Raw genomic sequence first — 18,336 nt, 5'->3', positions numbered from 1 at the left:
TTTTATACATTCTAAATACATTATTATTATTATTATTATTATTATTATTATTAATAATATTTTTAATGCATTAATGCACATGCACATCCAGGTATATATATATATATATATATATATATATATATATAAATATAGTGGTTTGATTTATAAACATGCATAATCATTTTAAATTGACCTGAAAAGTAATTTAGTGGAGTAAAAAGTACAATATTTGACCCTTAAGTGTAGTGAAGTAGAAGTATAAAGTTACATTAATGGAAATACTCAAGTGAAGTACCTCAGAATTGTAAGTAAGTGCAGTACTTGAGTGTACTTGTACTTAGTGACATTCCACCATTGAATTTAACCATGCACATCCCTAACTAACGTGCAATTATGTCAGCCAGGGTTGTTCCATCAATAACCGCGATAAATGGCCTGACCTGTTTTCTGAGAAAAGATAAGCCATCAGATACGTGACACCAAATTTAGCACGATAACCTGCTGAGGTGTGTGTGTGTGTGTGTGTGTGTGTGTGTGTGTGTGTGTGTGTGTGAAATCATGCTTCTAGATGAAAGAGAGATTGGGTGCGATGAGGAAGACGTCGACTGAGCAAGAACATGAAGGAGTGTGCAATAGAGGAAGACACACAGGGTCTGGCCATTACTTTCAAAAGTGTCAAAACTTAAAGTTTCCAACCGCAGCTACAAAAGGGAAGTTAGACAACTGACAGAGAGAGAAGGACGAGGGGGGGCAGAGGGTAGGGCTTCTAGCTAGGGTGAAGTACACACACACACACACACACACGATAGAAAGTAGTGTCCTCCTTGACTCATAAAAGGAGTGCAACTGTATGTGTTTATCACTACTAGTTGGACATTAACCTACTTTAAAAAAAATACAGTTGCACAATGTTTCCTGCAGGGAGAAAAACTCCATCTACCAGAAAAGTGATTAGAATAAAACCCTAATAACTAAATAAAGACTTTTTTTCTCCAACCTGCATTTGACAAACAGTAAACATGGAGAGATTTTTATCTTATTTATGACAGCAGCCTTTGATGTGGTTGGCTCTTCATGCAAACACGGACGTTCAAAAATATCAGCAAAATATCTTGTGACTATATTTAGCAACAGAGATGCATAAACGTTACTGACAGTTACTATCAGTTCATAGGAAAATGGCAAGTGCAAGGTCGGCGTTTCGTTGAGTACAGATTTATAATCTTGTCTTATCTGTCATTATATGTACATACTTGATGTACTACGATTCAGGCTGTTGTAGATGTTTTTTCTGAAGGAAACAATAAAAAGCATAATTCAAACAAGTTGTGAAAAACATTTTCTGTTAGCTACTTGATGCATATGTTGATTGAAAAAGTTGTATAAAACTCTTTACACAGTGTCAACGAAATCATCAGGGTTGTTTCTGCTTTAACAAAAAACAGTTTAAATGTTTAAAAAGTTTAGTAATAGTTATAAGAATAGAAGCCTTCCAAACAAGAAAATATTTTTCATGAGTTTATCTAACATTGAATGTAAATTCTTAATTTGCAAAGCAACCAGTAACTACAGCCAGCAGATTCAGAAAATGCATTGAAGTAAAAAGCACAATGTTTTTTGTATTTTTTTATCTGTTTGTCAGCAGGACTATGGAAAAACGACTGGCCTGGTTTTTATGAAACTTGGTGAAAGGATGAAGCACGGGCCAAAAAAAAAAACACATTACATTTTGTAGTGGATTTGAATCACGGGGCAGACACTGTACTCTGTACTTTTTTAAATTTGCATCAATATTGCAATAGGGAATTTGTGATGCATTCAAGTGGTGTTGGGATAATCAGAAATATGAGTTCCTCAGTGGGAAAATGCATGTGAACATTCGGACCAACAACACGTAAAGTCGGTGAAAATGTCGATACACATTTTGTGGCTCACCTGATCCATTTCTTTTACTCTTTGTTTTCATGCAAATACTGGAAAACCAGTTGTTTAAACGCTCTGTGCAATTAAACACAACACTCTGCACACTTTGCAGTTGTTTCCACATTATAACTTAAAGCTCATGAGCACACCAAAGTTGGAATATCGACTTCCCAACTTGTTGAATGGGGTTGAATAGGATTCTAGTTGGAAATCTGTTGCACTTTTTTATATATTTGTGTTGTATTTTATTTTTCCAGGTTATTAAGTGGTCTAACTTTATCCGTATCTGACAGTTTTATGTGTAAAGGTTTGCTCTGTTGGAAAAACTAAAGCCACCGTGCATCCAAAAAGCTTCAATTGACCTTTCATAGATTCATAGATTTGGGATTTTTTATCAGAACAGAGAAGGATCAAACTTTTTAGACATCAATTATAATTCTGTGCAGATTGTATTTATATCTATAAACATGTCTAGAGAGGATCTTTGACTAAAAAAAACAATACAATACAAATACTTCCATCTGGAATTCAGCAGAGTAAACGTATATCGGCTCACAATAGAATATTTGGTACTTTAGTAGATGTGCTTTGCTGCTTCGCACCTCTGATAATGTCACATGTAATCTATTAGCTGCAGCAGCGAGGCAGATGTAGGAACGAAGCCTCGACAGCTTGGTGTGTGTGGTGTGTGGGTGTTTATTTTCACTGACTCACATTCTGACATCCAAAATGTGTTTATTATTCAAAAGCTTTGAATAAAACAGCTTCACCCCATCGGAAAAAAAACATTAAAACCCAGTGGAATACCAAACCTACAAATGACACTTATTATCCGCAGCAAATAAACAACGGTTAGAGGAAATATTGCTTGTCATTGTTGACTAAAGTTGACTAAACCACCCAACCAAACGCTTAACCTGCGCGTGTAGGTGGAGGCAGCTCAGAGGAGCCGGTGAGTGTGGGCCACTTTTACCTACAGGGGCTTCAACAGGGACAAGTAAGAGTGCACACACCTCTCTGTGGTGGGGTCGGAGCAGTTTAGGGGGTATTTGAGCTCGATGACGGTGCCGTCCTTGTCCTGCAGGATGCCGTTCTCGGCCGTGTAGTACTCCACCAGCTCTGCCAGGGTGGCAAACTTCTCCCCGCCATACAGGTCGTAGTAGTCTCCTGTGTTCTGGATCCGGATGTGGGTCACTAGCTCGCCCACCCTGAGGAGAGAGGTCACACAGTTTTTCCTTAACATGATGACAGTAGAGAGAACATTTCCATCCATGTATAAACTGCACAATGATATTTCTTCAACCTTTATTTGATTCAAAAAATTAAAAAAAAGAAACGATTAAATGTTCGGCTACAGATGAGATTCTCACAGAGCTTTGTTTGATTTTCACAGATTGTACTACTGTATTTAGTCTGTACTATACACAGTATGATCTGTATATAGTACAGACTATATTATAGACTATATATAGCAGCTATGTTTTTCTTCTCTTTGAAGATCGGCACTCTAAGTCTTGATTATGAAACGACTGCAGTTAGAGTTTTTATCAGAGTAATAATTTGGGTTTTGTGCTTCCTCTAAGTAATTACAATGAGGAGTTTTAATGTGTGTAGTATTTGGGAAACACTTGATTTGGAGAAAAACAATACAATAGGAAATATAGATGTAAAGTTGACAGAATTATTAACCCTCCTTCTCACCCACTGTACAGATAATTTGACAAAAACTCAAAGATTGAAGTAAAATATCTGTAAATTTGGATGATTCATGATTCTTAATACTTTTCTAGGTTTTAGGGCAAATTTAGGGCCGACATACCACTGATGAGTTTGTCTTTGGGACGTAAGAAGTAGCTGATGAACACGAGAACGTCTAAAAACTAAAAAAGCCAAAAAGTTTTTCTTCTATTTGCAAAAATGTAAAAGAATGGCATGCTACTATCTACTTTTAACTGTGGGAGAAAATTATCCTGAAAATCCAATGCAAAAAAAATTCAATTTCAACTTTTGCTTTAAACTAATAGCATTTGTAAGTTTCTTTTATGTTTAATATTCAGTTCTAACATTTGAAATTATTTTTTAGGGTTTTGCCGCTGTCTAGATCAGAACTCCCTTGGAGGAAAGATCTTGTTTGTGGCTAAATAAAGGATAAATAAAATAGAATAAAACAAATAACTGCTGCTGCCTGCTTTAAAGATCTGAACAGAGATATAAACACAGCAACAGCAGTTCTCACAGTACACCATTCATCTACATAATTATAACCCAAATATCTTATGAATCACTTGCTAAAATAACTTGAGCTACGTAGTTTAACATAGCTGCACCAGTACATTTACTATCTACTATAATAAAATCTAATCATCTCTGAACTCCAGACTGCCGTACTGTGATCAGAAGATAACCTCATTTAAACTTCTTTACGTCAAATAAAACTCATAAAAACATAAACATTAGCTCAGGATGATGATTTAGAGCTGTTTAAAGTTGTTTCACTCGTCATATTTAACTGTGTTTGATTTGATTAATTTGATGTGGTTTAATTTTGAATACTAAGCCTTATCTTTATTCTAACAGAACTCTATTTTTGCCATTTTTATGTAATGCTCATTAAATTAGCACAGATTATTTTATTCATTTTTAAAAGCAAATTAATAAAACTTGAGTATTTCATGATGTAAATAGCAATCACATCAACTAAATATTGGAGCTAGCTCAATAAAAAAAGTATCAATATTTATCTGTACACACACATTTCTAAATGCATGGTGCTATTTCAAGTGCGGTGGAAAATGTGATTTCCATCTACACAGAGTAAATAAGAATATTCACAATCAAGTTTTACAAGAGTTTTCGCAATAGACGGCAGGTTAAATAAAGAAGTAAATAAAACAGCAATAAATTTAAAGGTCCAGTGTCTCCTGAGCTGAAACATTCATGTGTTGAGACAAACTATCAGGTTCCTTATAAGGACAGTTTCTAGCCGTTTATGCACTTTGAGTTTTGTTAAGTAGAAGATACATGTGGCTGAGCTTACAGCACAGTTTTAAAGGAAAGAAAATCTTCTCTGCTGTGGGCTTAGAACAGTAAAAGAGAGATCTGGGGTGTTTTTACCTGACAGACAAGGAGAAATCTCCTACGTTCTTCTTGCTGGGTCGAGCCAAAAAGCTGCCATGACTGCCTCGAGTCTTCAGGATTTCCTCGGCCTGCAGGCCTGTGATGTCTCTATGGAACCACCTGCATCAACACACATGTACACAAGATGAAAATATGCTCAGTGTGAATAGAGAAGTGCACCATGTCCACACATAGATAAGACTTGTATCTGATAAATATAAACGCACATATACGCATTTATACACACAAGCATCCACTTACACAAGCCAGCGTTATTTCCTCACAACATAGAAAAGTTAATGAACAGACAAAATATAAAGTAAATACACAAACAAATACAGTGTTTTTATAGAAATCTAACAGTTTATCGTAGCATGTCCACTGCAAGAGAGGCACTTCTGACCTCAGTCTACTTCTAAAATGATTAACGAACAAAAAATGTACAATTCTTATCATCTTACAAATTGTTTGGCATGTTAATTTGTTGTAAATGTAAAGATTTCCTTTCCTAGATTAATGTTTCATTAAAAAACAATGAATTAACAGATTGCTGTGGTGTCTGGTTACTTGTGATAAACACTTTTGACATTTTTTAGATGAAACACTTAATTAAATAATGAATAACAAAGCTGATATTGAAAGAAATTGTTTAAATTCCACTCTAGTTTTTTATAGTTTTTATTTTTTATTTTATAAACTAAAAGACTACAACTTAGCTCTCACTATAGACCAGAAAAAAAACTGTACTTAACCTTTTCATCACATATACTAACCAATATATTTACGCCATTATCAACAGCTCTACCACCGGCCAAATTTAGCTCCGCCACCACAGTAACATAGTGTACATCTACATAACTATAACCCAGTAAAAATACAGTGACGCTCCGGCTTGAAAGCCATTTCAGCAACTCTGTGACCTTCTATGACTCAATGTAACATAACTGCATGAGTTCAGAAGAAATATCTAGTATTTTATCATTTCCTGGAGCCCTCTGAGGGTGGAAAAAGTGTGTTGTGGTCAAGCTCAGCTCACGGCCTCTTAGCTAATTGTAAAAAACCCAAATACCTGTGTTTTAAACTCTGGTTTGCCCGTCAAAGAAGCAACCAATACAACAAATATTCGGAAAATGTTCAATTTGGGTAATATTTCTCATTCCAATGGCTTTCCTGAAACCTCGCCTGACACTTTCAAATTTAGATGTTCAATTTCTAAATTTATCTTCACAGTTTTAGAGTTAAAATGTACGATATAAAGCTTGAAATGTTGCGGAATACAACTTTTCAGTAGGGAAATCCTGTGTTTGCACAATTAGTCTGTGTTTGCACTTTAATGTGTTTCCCCTTCAGCTTTGGATTCCCATATGAGAACTTTTACACAGCCAATGGGTTAAGAAAGAAGATTTGAACAGTCAGTGGAAGGAAAGACCCATCATATACATCGAATACGAGCTTAAATGATCAGGAAACTAAAAAAAAAAAGGTGTCTATTACTCAACCACTGAGCTAAAACATCCTTTATGACACATTTTCTTGACGCAAACAGACAGTGAACAGCGCACATCACATGATAGAGGAACAGAGCAGGATAAGTCGACACACAGCTGGGGAAAGAAAGAGAAGGAGGAATGGAAACAGAGAAGTTGTCATCGCGGCTTGCACAAAACATGCAGAACACAACCGGAGTCGACTAACGGAGCAGTTCACTGTCCAGCAGCGGGGGGAGCTTCACTCACCGAACCATGTTGCCTCTTCACTTCTTCAGGGGCCAAAGAGAAGGAGAGTGATGGACGAGAGTCACTTGTACCTGCACATGTGCAGACTCATCAGCATAAGCATCATATCTCTGGTTTTATAAAGAAACACCCAGTTCCTGAACACTTCCTCACTTCACAGCAGCACACTAAACAGACGACAGCTCACTTTCTTTGTCAAGCTTTTTGCTCTTTCACACATTTACAGTACACTCTCCGACACATCTAATAACAAAACTATCAACTCTGTCACTTTGTTCCACTAAAAAGCCTTCAAACTCCCCGCACTCTCCTCCTCCTCTGCTTCCACGCTTCCCTCCACCCAATCCTCCTCCTATCCAACCCCTCTCTCTGTCCCAATAGGAAAGCAGGCAAACACTTACTCTTCTCAGCTTCCTCTGAAAACAAGTGAGACTCGCCGAGACGCTCGGACCGTATACGTCTCTCACCCCTCCTCTCTATGTCGTTCTCTCTCTCGCTCTCCCCTTCCTTCCTTTTTACATCTCCTTTCACAAAATAGTGAAAGCAAGACAGGAACCAAAATAGCTGACAGGCCGGAATTCCTCCAACAGATAGAGACAGGTTTTTTTTGTTTTGTTTTGTTTATTGACGATCAAAACAAAAACTCAGCATATTTAAAAGTTAAACTCTGGAAACTTGCTCTCTGATGCTCCATCGCTTCGTTTTCTGTGAAAATCTCGACGATGAAACCCCCCAAAAAGGATGGTTCAAACCGTTCCATTCATCGGTGTATCATGAGAAACACTATCTGTCCAGTAAATCCATCTTTGTTACAGGAATAAAAATTTAAAAAATCCACAAAATATAAAGTTTGAGCCTCTATGTGCCCACAGTTTGTCTCTCAGACAGACATTTGCAAAGCTTTTCCCCTCTGCCTGCCCACCTGTCTGCTACCACTGCTGTCTGTTTGTTCTTTACTTCCAGGTGTGTGTGTGTGTGTGTGTGTGTGTGTGTGTCTACAAAACACAAAGGTCAGAGTCACAGAGCACTTCCTTATTTGCAGTTCAACCTTCCCCCCTCTATATATATATGTGTCTGTGTGTGTCTGTGTGTGAGAGAGAGAGCTGCTTTCAGCTGGCTTTAAACCAACTGTGAACTCGTTTCATTATCAGACTACTGAGGCATTAACTCCAAAACTAAAACTGAGAGGCATGAAGCAGATCATCTTCAGCCATGGGTTTTTGTTGTTGTTTTTCTCTCGCCCTGATATCACAAGAAGCACAAACAGGCTTGTAACAGACACTAGTTTCTGCAAAATGAAACACAAATCCACTGCACCATGAGCAAGGCTTGTTGACCAAACTCCACAAACACATGAACTAACATTTTACAACCAGTGGAACAAACAGGAACCATCAGCATTTAACTTGCAAATCATACTGACCTACAAAAGGTCTGAAAGGGCGTATTTGAATTTGTGAAAAAGTCTCACATATTTCCTCATCAGATGTCATTTTTAGTGTTGATGCAAAAATGTAAGAGTAGAACATAAATATATAAAGCTGACAACACAAAGAACTAAAAGCAAAGAAGAAGTGGAAGAACCTATGATATATGTAAATTATGCTCTAGCCCTACCCACTACACACACACACACACACACACACACACACACAGACAACCACTCACACACACTTACACAAACACTTTACTCTTTGAACTTCTAACCTTGTGAGGACCGTCATTGGCACAGTGCAGGCTCTTGGTTTAACGGTATAAATGATTTACAAAAGCAATGCACTGAAATTTTGTAGCTTTCCTACAAAATTGTGTTCAGAGACAAAGTTTAAAAAACACATAGGTCCCTAAAGGGGGCGCAAGAGGGCCGATGGATGATCAAACAAACCAGGAGAGCAGGACACTGTGGTACCTGGTCCCATTGGGGTCTCACTGGATGTAATGCTTGGAAGTCGTTTTTCATAACCCTAATCCTTACTCTAAAATACTAAATAGTATCACAAAGATAACATGTTTAAAACAGCATCCAGTCATATTTTGCTACATCAATATGATCGATATCATATACATTCCAGTGCACTCGTTTTAGTGGGAATAGTACCGGTACTAGTGTTTTCCAGGGTTGTAGAAGACTCAGATGCATATATTTGACAGGTGAGTTTGGGGGAGTGTTGCACATGAACATTTTACATATTTAAATAAAGAATATACAATTTCACTCAATTTTAGACCATTATTATCACTACATTTGTGTGCAAAAAGTTGGAATAGCTACTGTAGAGCGGAGAATGAATAAACTCGAAGAAGCATAAACAAAACCTGCTAAAGAAGTGAACATCAACTGTAACCATTAGATCTGGAAAAAGTTATAAAGTTAGTTTCGATGCTCTCCTTATTGGTTTTACATTGTTTCCGTTTAAGTGGTGCTCTGAACAGCTTGGGTGCTGCACCTTAGCATTATAATGCATACAAACCTGTTCATGAGGACACGTTGCATGATGCATTCCCTCGCCCATCACTCTCACTATAACCGTCAAAACTAAAAGCCTGGCCTCAAACCCTAATCCTTACCCTAACTCTACCCTAAACCAAGATATAACCCTCAAATAGGCCTTTGAAGAAGTGAGGACTTGGCAAAATGTCCTCACTCTCTAGGTAAAATACTAACCTTGGTCCTCATAATGATAGATGAACAAGTACACAAAGACACACACAGACACACACACATAACATTTGATACTCTGCTTCTTCTTCTCAGTTGAAACAAGCACGCTGATACTTTCCATAGATACACACACACAGAGACACAGACACACACACACACAGACAGAGCACTGCAGGTGTCGTTCATCGTGGTTAACGCCATCGATTGCAGCTTGCTTATCCTCCTCACAGCCTCAACATGTTCAACAGTTGAAGCTGGTTTTGGCTTCTGTTCCCCTCAGGCTGCAGGACGCACGCAGCAATGTGGCAAACGACACACACACATTGTGTTTGTTTCTCTCACATCCTCAGAGTGACAACAAAGTTTCCTAGATTTGGTCAATCTTTAGTGTCGTAACACACCAGACTGTTGCAATGTAACAAATTGCATTTGTTCAGAGGAATATACTGTACATGCTGTTCTGTTCCTTACCGTGTCTGTCTTAACATGGAAATACTGAAATAATAGAACATTATAATGAGAGTCAGACTTTTCACTTTTCCCTGTTTCTTGAATGTGACATTCAGTGATGTGCTGCTTCTCTTTTTTATTTCTGTAAATTGAATATCTAAAATTGAACATCAGATATTTTAAAACTTCACTTGGACTCTGAGAGATTGTGAAGCCCCTTTTTCACTGGGATTTGGGTTGCATTTCTTCCAGATGTTGTTTTAAGCTTGTTAATGTTATCAGACTAGAACATCTTTCCACAATGCTCCAGCTAAATTACTGGACATCTGCAAAATCACACAAAAAATAGAAGCCACTCACCTAAAGCCCATTGCGGGGACTCTTGTTGCAGTGTAGCCTCACTGGCACTCTGGGCTCTTTTGTACCAGGAAGTGATGGTTGAATCCAGTCTCTCCTCTGTGATGTTGTCTCTGCTGCTGTTCACGTCTTCTTTCAAACACAGTAAAACTCACAGAGAGTTAGGTTGCACTGACAGTCCAGGTTAGCTCCACGATATTCTTACTATCTTTGCTCAGTTGTTCCCAGACTCGCTAGCCTCTAACTCTCTCTCATGATAAGACATCAGGCTTCATTACCAGCCCAGCCAATCCTCCCGCCCTGTAATTTACTCTAATTTTCTTAATTATCCAACTATCAGCAGGAGAAAATCTGCCTGTTCCTGTCCCCTTCTTCCCCTGCTCCTCCTCCTATGACCCCCTGCATGTGAAAAGGCTCTCCCTGCTTTTCCATCTCTCATGCATATCAACATTTGCCTCCATGTAAATTCGACCTCTTCTTTCGAAGTTTGCATGCAAAGCATATCCCGCTCCTCATTTGTTATTAGAACAGCTACACCTTCCTAAACAGGTATATACCTCACATAAACACAGGATAACTAACTATACATGCATGACTATGTGATTAAATAAATGACAGTAAAAAGTTAATTTTCCATTACATGTATCTAAATAATATATATTTTTTAAAACTGTAGGAAGAGTAGTACAAAAATAAATAAATAAATAAAACAAAAGGATCTCGGCCGTGGCTCAGTTGGTAGATCGGTCACCCATTGATCAGAGGGTCGGTGGTTCGATCCCTGAACCCCAGATTGCTGCTGATGCTACATCCATTGATTTGTGAATGAATTCCCAATGGTGGCAGGTGGCACCGTTTAGGGTAGCCTCTGCCACCAGTATGAATTTGTGTGAATGGGTGAATGAACGCAGTATATAGCGCTTTGAGTGGTCGCAAAGCGACTAGAAAAGCTAAGGTCCATTTACCATTTTACAGGATTAGGAACAAGTCTACTTAAACTATTGGATTACATTGATTTTAGCAAATGTGAAATAATAATGATTTTACTTTTGTATTATTTAAAATTATTTTTACCTTTAGCTTTTATAATTATTTTTTAAATCTATTGCATTTTTATTCATTTTAAAAGAAAAGTAAATGTATTTATTTGTTTTTGTATTTATTTAGAATTGATTTATTTTTCTTTTTTTTATATGCATTTGCTCTCACTTGAGTTAAGACGCTTACTATGGCAAAGGGCCGCTTTGAGTTAACGCTAACATTAGCATGCTCACTATGGCAATGTGACATGCTGATGAGTAGCCCACTTTGTTGTATTTCCAAATTGCAGCAGACAAATCAGACTCATGGTGCCTTTAAGAGACCACCAAATTTCATGACAATCCAGTTGTTGTCAAGATATTTCACTCAAAACAACAAATGATCAACTCATGGTGGTGCTTGTTGAGGTGTCAGAGGATCAAAGGATTCATCCTCTGTGGGTTCGCACCGGATTTCATGACAATCAGTCCGACTGTTGTGGAGATATTTCAGTGTCTGAAAAATACATGAGAATTCCCTCCAAATTGACAGGAAACCTTGAGAACCTGTTGGCTTTTTATTGTAGTTCATAAAAACAAACAGCAATGATAAAAACAACAAGGTGGTAACCATAATAATATTCCATAATGTAAAACAACATAATAATATACAGTAAGAAATTAAATTAACTTAAGATTGCCATCGTTCTCAAAACCATCCCATGTACCTAAAAGCTGTGGAGCTATTGCATGTTCGGGAAAACACGGGAGATTCTCCAGGGAGCAAATCTGCGGCGTGGTCAGGAATGTCGAGGTGCTGGTTGGGACGTGAGCACAGAGAGCTGATCCTGGATCTGGTCGCCTGACGAGAGGGGCGGAGACGTGGGATGGAGGAAGAGGTAACAGATCTGAGTGACTGATAGAAAAGTGACAGTAACAGTCTCTCAGCGTCAGGGGCATTCTGCAGTAGAGGTGCACGTTAATATGCCCTGTTTTATACATACATACACACACACACACACACACACACACACACACATTCTCTCTCTCTCTTCACACACACATCCAGGTGAGGACATTAGAGTTGAATGACTTTTAAAAAAAAGGTTTCACAATTTTCTAAAAGCTAAAATGAGCACAATAAAATCCCTTGAATTCTTCAATAATTCAAAAAAGACTACAAAGCACCAGTATACTCCAAGCATGCTGCTTTTTCTCCAGTCTAGCTTCTTCAGCTTCATGTTACATATAGTTACATACATGTGTTTGACCCTGCTGTAAAGACAGAACAGGACAGGTCAGAGGAGCTGCCCACAGTCCAGTGCTCAGGTGACAGGAGTTAAATCTGAATCCCGGCGGAGGAGAAAGACTTGTTTCCATTTGCTGCCATCCTACATCTGCAGTTCCAGTCTTCTCAAATCAAAGTCCAGCAGCAAAGCCGACGCTCTTCTGAGTCCGGAGATGGGTTGTGGGTGCAGAACGAGGAGGACTAACCTGACTGTGCTGTACATGGTGGTTTTGGGGGGAGGACGTCTGCTACATGGCGGTGAGGTGAGGGCGACTAGCCTCAGTCAGTGAGAGTGAAATGTGCGAGGTGATCGGTCGGTCAGCGCTGCACCTGCATCTGCTGTGAGGTCTGTGACTGGTTCTGAGCGGTGACCTCGGGGCCCCGGCTGGCCAAACGGCTCAGGATGTTCCTCTCGGACATCTGCAGCCGCACGGCCACAGGGGGTATCCTGGCGATGGTTGCTGGGAGACGTGTGACGTCAGCCTTCATGTCACTCAGCAGTTCCTCGAGCTGTTTGAGAACTGGAAACACAACAGTACGTGAGCTCTGAGGGTGAAAGATTGTTAATACAATAGTTAAAATAGTTATGGTCTTGCCCAAAACTTGTTCCTTTTTGGTAATTCTTTTTTGAAGTAATCTCTAATGCTTATGCTTATAATATCGCGCCCTCTCCCTTTGGTGACATTTTTTTGGGTTCTTTTCCCTGTGTTCATTTACAGAGGGTCATTGCCTTTTCCTCCTTATTACCCAGACGCCTGATTTTATTTAAATGGAAGGCTGTTACCCCTCCGTCACACCACCACTGGATTAGGGACGTTATGCAGAACGTAAAGCTGGAAAAGATCAGATGCACCCTCAACGGCTCTATCAACAGATTTAATTTGTTTTTTGTTTTGTTTTTGTTTGTCCGGTTGTTGTCTGTGATAGGTTTGTCAGGTTGATTTTGGTATGTTTTTGTTTTTTATTATACATTTTTATTCTATGGCTATCTGTAAAACAGAGAATATGATACATGAAAAATCACAAATAAAGTGTTAAAAAAAGAAGAAATTTATACATTAAGTGCACCAAAACAAAAATAGTTCAATCTCTCGTCTTTTGCGTCTTCCTAGCTGAAAATAAAATGTATAATAATTGAAAAAAAGGGCACCACAGGAATTTATTCTAAAACCAGGAGTAAGTTAGCATGTCAGCACCATGGGGTCTCTCCTGATAAACTCAATGAGGACTTTCAATTAGTTTTTGGTGAGATGCCTGAAATAAGATCTGTGGTTAACGCAAGCTGAAGAGATGTTCATGTTTTACTATACAACATAAAATACATAAGTAAATACCTCAACTTGCGAAATTTTGAAGTTTTTATGTGTCCTTAAAAAAGGTGGTTGCTAACGAGCAGCTAAATGAGACTACAGTGGTTGTCAGGGACATTAAACATCATCAAACTGGACACAGAAGGAACTCTCTCACTAGTCCGCCTCACAGCCTCTAGTCGTATTATTGTAGATTGTAGATTAGGTTAATAAGTAGGCCTGTCACGATAACACATTTTTTAGGACGATATATTTTCCCAGAAACTATCACGATAAACGATAGATAATTAGTACATCCTTTTCCACAGCAATGAAGTTTTAAATCTCGAGAATATTAAACATTGGAAATGAAATGTGGAAAAGAAATGTTGAAATGTCCAAAATAAATAAAACATAAATAAATACACTACAACCAAAACAAATAAAATAGACTTTCAGGCTCTTTTAACAAAACATTGCAATGAGATAATCATTATGTATTATATTATTTTATTGTTAAAATAACATATAAACAGCTGGAATGGCTGCTTGGGAAATATAGGGGCTTTTTTGGCCATTCGTACTGCCTGTCAAACATTTGAAGCATTACTTTAAACACAACACAAAAAAGCACAAAAAGTCAATATATTGAGTCCAGAAATAAAATATTGAGTTCATTTCTATATATCGAACGATAAGTCAATATAGTAATTATTGTGACAGGCCTATTAATAAGCAATTTATTAGGCTACGGTTTCACTAGCTTGTCAAAGTGACTTGTTAGTCTGCCGGAAACCGTCAGGAACATAACAGCTGTGAAGTCATGCGACCGTGGTGTAGTTCAATATATCATCACATAAGGTTTTACTTTTACTGGCTGCATTAACGCTTCAAATATAATAAAAGGGGTGTTCATTTCTGAAGATTATTTTGCTGTAAAAGACATGGCAGCACCATAAAGGTGTGCATGCCACATAGTTTATATTCTGCAATAATCCAAAATCCATGCAAATACCTCATCAAACCAAATAGCTTTAAGATGCAGTCAGAGCAGACTCTGTGATTATAAGATAATAAGGCATTTCATTGGTTAAATTACTAAAAGATTAGTCCTGAAAATACTAACTGGTCCATCAGTGATGAAAATAGTTGTCTGTTGCAGCCTGAGAACCAAACCTTTATATTGTGTGAGCCATCATCTGTGGTTGTGGTGCTTATTTCCTTGTTCAAACATGGAACCTGCCCACACTGTAGCACCTGACCTTTGTTGCTGATCATGTTAGCAGCTATAATTAGATATATAAATAAGTGTTTACATAATAGCTTCCTTTTCTGTATTCCTGATACTATAACAATGACGACCATCACTTCGCTCCTCTTATTCAGAAGCTTCTTACAAGAATAAATGTTTCTTTAGACGCAGTAGACTGTTGTGATTCAAGCTAAAGGGATATTATTGTGATATCAAAGAGCAGAACTTTTAAAGAATCCCCCTGCCAAGATCTGAACAAAGGGTGACCTTTTGTATCCGCTCAATTAGTTAAAGCAAATGTGCCCTTTGAAACAGGACTTCATGAATTTTGTTTGTTTGGTGGTTTGTTGGTGAGTTGTCATGAGTTACTTCTCATTATAAAGTCAAGAGGAACATGAGTGTCACGACTATAAAGTTTTATTTAGCTAAGTGTAATCTCATTCTATATAAAGCTTAAGTGGCCGTCCTCGCATGACTTTGCAGTTTCCAGGCAAGAGCAAAACCTATGCACAGGGTTCATTTTAAGTACAATTCAACTCATAAATGCCAAAATCACATCTACACTGTAAGTACAGCTGCATCTCAATAAATTAGAATATGATGGAAAAGTCCATTTCCAGTAGTTCAAGTCAAAAAGTCCCAACCAAGTATTGAGTGCATATAGATGGACATACTTTTTAGAGGCCAACATTTCCATAATAAACTTACTTTTTAAATTTTTTATTACTTTTGTAATATTAAAATGTTTTTGAGACACTGAATTTTACCTCTTCATTAAATGTAAGCCATAATCATTATAATTAGAATAAATAAAAATAAATTAAGACATGAAATGTTTCATTCTGTATGTAATGGATCTATATAATGTGTTATTTCCTCTTTTTGAATTGAATTACTGACATAAATGAACTCTTTTATGATTTTCTAATTTATTGAGATGCACCTGTAGTAATATCACTCCAAAAAAGGCTCTGAATTGACACTGAAGTCCTTTATACACACACAACAATCAATGTATAGTCACTTTGCAGCTGTCCATGGAGACAACAAACAGATATGAGGTTTCATTTCAGATATAAAAAGATTTTGAGTTTACATGAGTGATTGTAAAGATAAAACACTAGATTATGTTGCACTTCGAGCATTTTTCAAGAAGTATATGTATCTAAATTAAGCATTTTGTTTGTACAAACTTCCTGTGCAGGAACCGTGGCCCCATATGTTCCCCTTCTTTTAGTCATGAGACTGTCAGGTCTACAGACCATAACCTGATCTTATCAACTGTTTTTAAAGCATTGTACTATGTACTACTATATACAGTCATGGAAAATAAGATTAGACCACCCTTGTTTTCTTCAATTTCTTGTTAATTTTAATGCCTGGTACAACTAAAGGTACATTTGTTTGGACAAATATAATGATAACAACAAAAATAGCTCGTAAGAGTTTAATTTAAGAGCTGATATTTAGACATTTTTCAGGGTTTTCAATTTTGGTTGCTCTTAAACGAGAAATGAAAGAAAACAAGGGTGGTCTAATAATGTTTTCCATGACTGTATGTTAAGCCTTTTTGATTTTGTTTAGATCCACGATTGTTTAAATATCAAATATCTCTTCTGATCTTCCATATATTTCACAAGATTTAAAATTGTATCATTTAATGCCATATCAACCATAGTTGATGTGGAGTTTGTTTACCTTTATGCAGAACGGCATTGGCAGGCTTGTTTCCAGACATGGACTCCTTGCTGAGGTGCTGGTGGGACTCTGCCAGACACTCCACCTCACTGAAGCGAGTGTTGAGGGCCATGGAGGGGTGGGCCGGGTCCTCCGTCATGTTCAGGTAAGCCGCCCGGCGCAACTGCTCCTCAATCACCAACGCCTGCTCCAATAACTAGAGAGGAAACAAAGAGAGACGACAAGCCCAGTGAGTTATGAGGGAAACGCAGAAACTCGCTCACACTTGATGAAACCTGTGATACTAGTGAACACGTTCAGTTCACCTTAAACCTGCGGGCCAGAAACTTGTTCTTGATCTCCAGGAAGTTTCCTCGGCTCATCTCCCCTTTGAAGGGCTCATTGAGGATGGCAAACCTCACATCGTTCTGCACATCCTGCCACCGAGCGTAGCCGTGTCTGAGAGGCGCCGAGGTCAAGTGTGACAACATTCATGGACAATAGATGCTGATAGTGCATGAATAACTTTATACTTTGGTACCTGGGCCAATTTTCCACTGGGCAAGCAAATTTTCCTTCACATTAAACTTCAAGTTCAACTTAACCTTACTTCCCTCACTGCAGGAACCTCTGAATCTCTACACTGTCAATCAATATGTGCTGTGTGTGAGTCTGAGTGTGTGTTTGTGTGCGTGCGTGTCTATGTGAGTGTGTGTGCATGTGTACATACAGATGTGTATGTGGGGATGGGAGGGGTGGGTTTTGTCATTTTTATTGTCTGTTTTTATTCTTATTTTTTGTAAAGCACTTGGGTTACATTTATATGTATGAAAAGCGCTATATAAATAAAGTTTGAATTGAATGAATCAATAGACCCTTAAATAACTCACTCTCATGATAGGAAACAATAAAGGAAGAAACAAAGGGCTGAGAATGCAGCAAGGCTTCAGTGTGTTTCATACTGGCAGCTTCAAGTTTAAGCCGTCTTGAAAGCAGAAATTTGATAAGGGGCTGGTGGAACAGTTAGTCCTTGTGAGCAGGTGGCCTGGGTTTGAATTGGGCTCGGAGCCCTTTCCTGCATGTGTCCCCTTTTCACTCTCTAATAAAATGACAAGAGTGCAGAAATACGAATACATCACCCCCATTCTCCACTCACTAAATTGGTTACATACTGTTCATACTGTTTCCACCAGGATTGAATACAAGGTTTCCCTACTAACTCATCAATGCATCTACAGAAATGCCCCCCATATCCATACCTCAAAGAACTACCCACCCCACAAAACACAACAGTCCATAGACACTTTTAAAAAAGGACAAAAAAACTTTCCTTTCTGGCAGAAACTTTGGTTCCTCCCGTCTAGATGGTTTTTAGCTTGTGTGTGTTTGTATATATGTGTATACTTTTTCTTCTGTTTTTAGCTGTTTTATCCTTTTTAACCCTTTATATAATTAGAGTGTTATGCTTTTAACATGTAGCACTTTGAGATTTCCTTTAATGTAAAGTGTATTATAAATAAATGTATTATTATAATTAGTAGTAGTAGTAGTAGTACTAGTAGTATTAATAACAGCCTAAAAATG

General features: G+C 37.9%; 2 protein-coding genes across 6 annotated transcripts in view; both read right to left on the bottom strand.

Moving 5' to 3' along the window:
* ptpn6 (protein tyrosine phosphatase non-receptor type 6) overlaps positions 1–7,671 on the bottom strand; it is a 24,360-nt gene extending 16,689 nt beyond the window's left edge. The window contains exons 1-4 of the mRNA XM_059340209.1: positions 7,160–7,671; positions 6,759–6,829; positions 5,020–5,142; positions 2,919–3,113 (exon numbers count right to left, since the gene is read on the bottom strand). Coding sequence (XP_059196192.1) covers positions 2,919–3,113; positions 5,020–5,142; positions 6,759–6,766 — 326 coding nt within the window. The 5' untranslated portion in view covers positions 6,767–6,829; positions 7,160–7,671. The remainder of the gene's footprint in view (positions 1–2,918; positions 3,114–5,019; positions 5,143–6,758; positions 6,830–7,159) is intronic.
* A 4,310-nt stretch (positions 7,672–11,981) lies between these two features.
* Positions 11,982–18,336, bottom strand: part of chd4b (chromodomain helicase DNA binding protein 4b) — a 30,147-nt gene continuing 23,792 nt past the window's right edge. For all 5 annotated transcript variants that reach the window (XM_059338759.1, XM_059338761.1, XM_059338762.1 and 2 more), the window contains exons 38-40: positions 17,079–17,211; positions 16,774–16,969; positions 11,982–13,055 (exon numbers count right to left, since the gene is read on the bottom strand). In XM_059338759.1, coding sequence (XP_059194742.1) covers positions 12,853–13,055; positions 16,774–16,969; positions 17,079–17,211 — 532 coding nt within the window. In that variant the 3' untranslated portion in view covers positions 11,982–12,852. The remainder of the gene's footprint in view (positions 13,056–16,773; positions 16,970–17,078; positions 17,212–18,336) is intronic.

Source organism: Centropristis striata, chromosome 8, assembly GCF_030273125.1.
Source record: "Centropristis striata isolate RG_2023a ecotype Rhode Island chromosome 8, C.striata_1.0, whole genome shotgun sequence".
In the NCBI taxonomy this organism is placed as follows: Eukaryota; Metazoa; Chordata; class Actinopteri; order Perciformes; family Serranidae; genus Centropristis; species Centropristis striata.
Note: the sequence above shows the minus strand (reverse complement) of the source record. Positions and strands in the feature narration are given on the sequence as shown.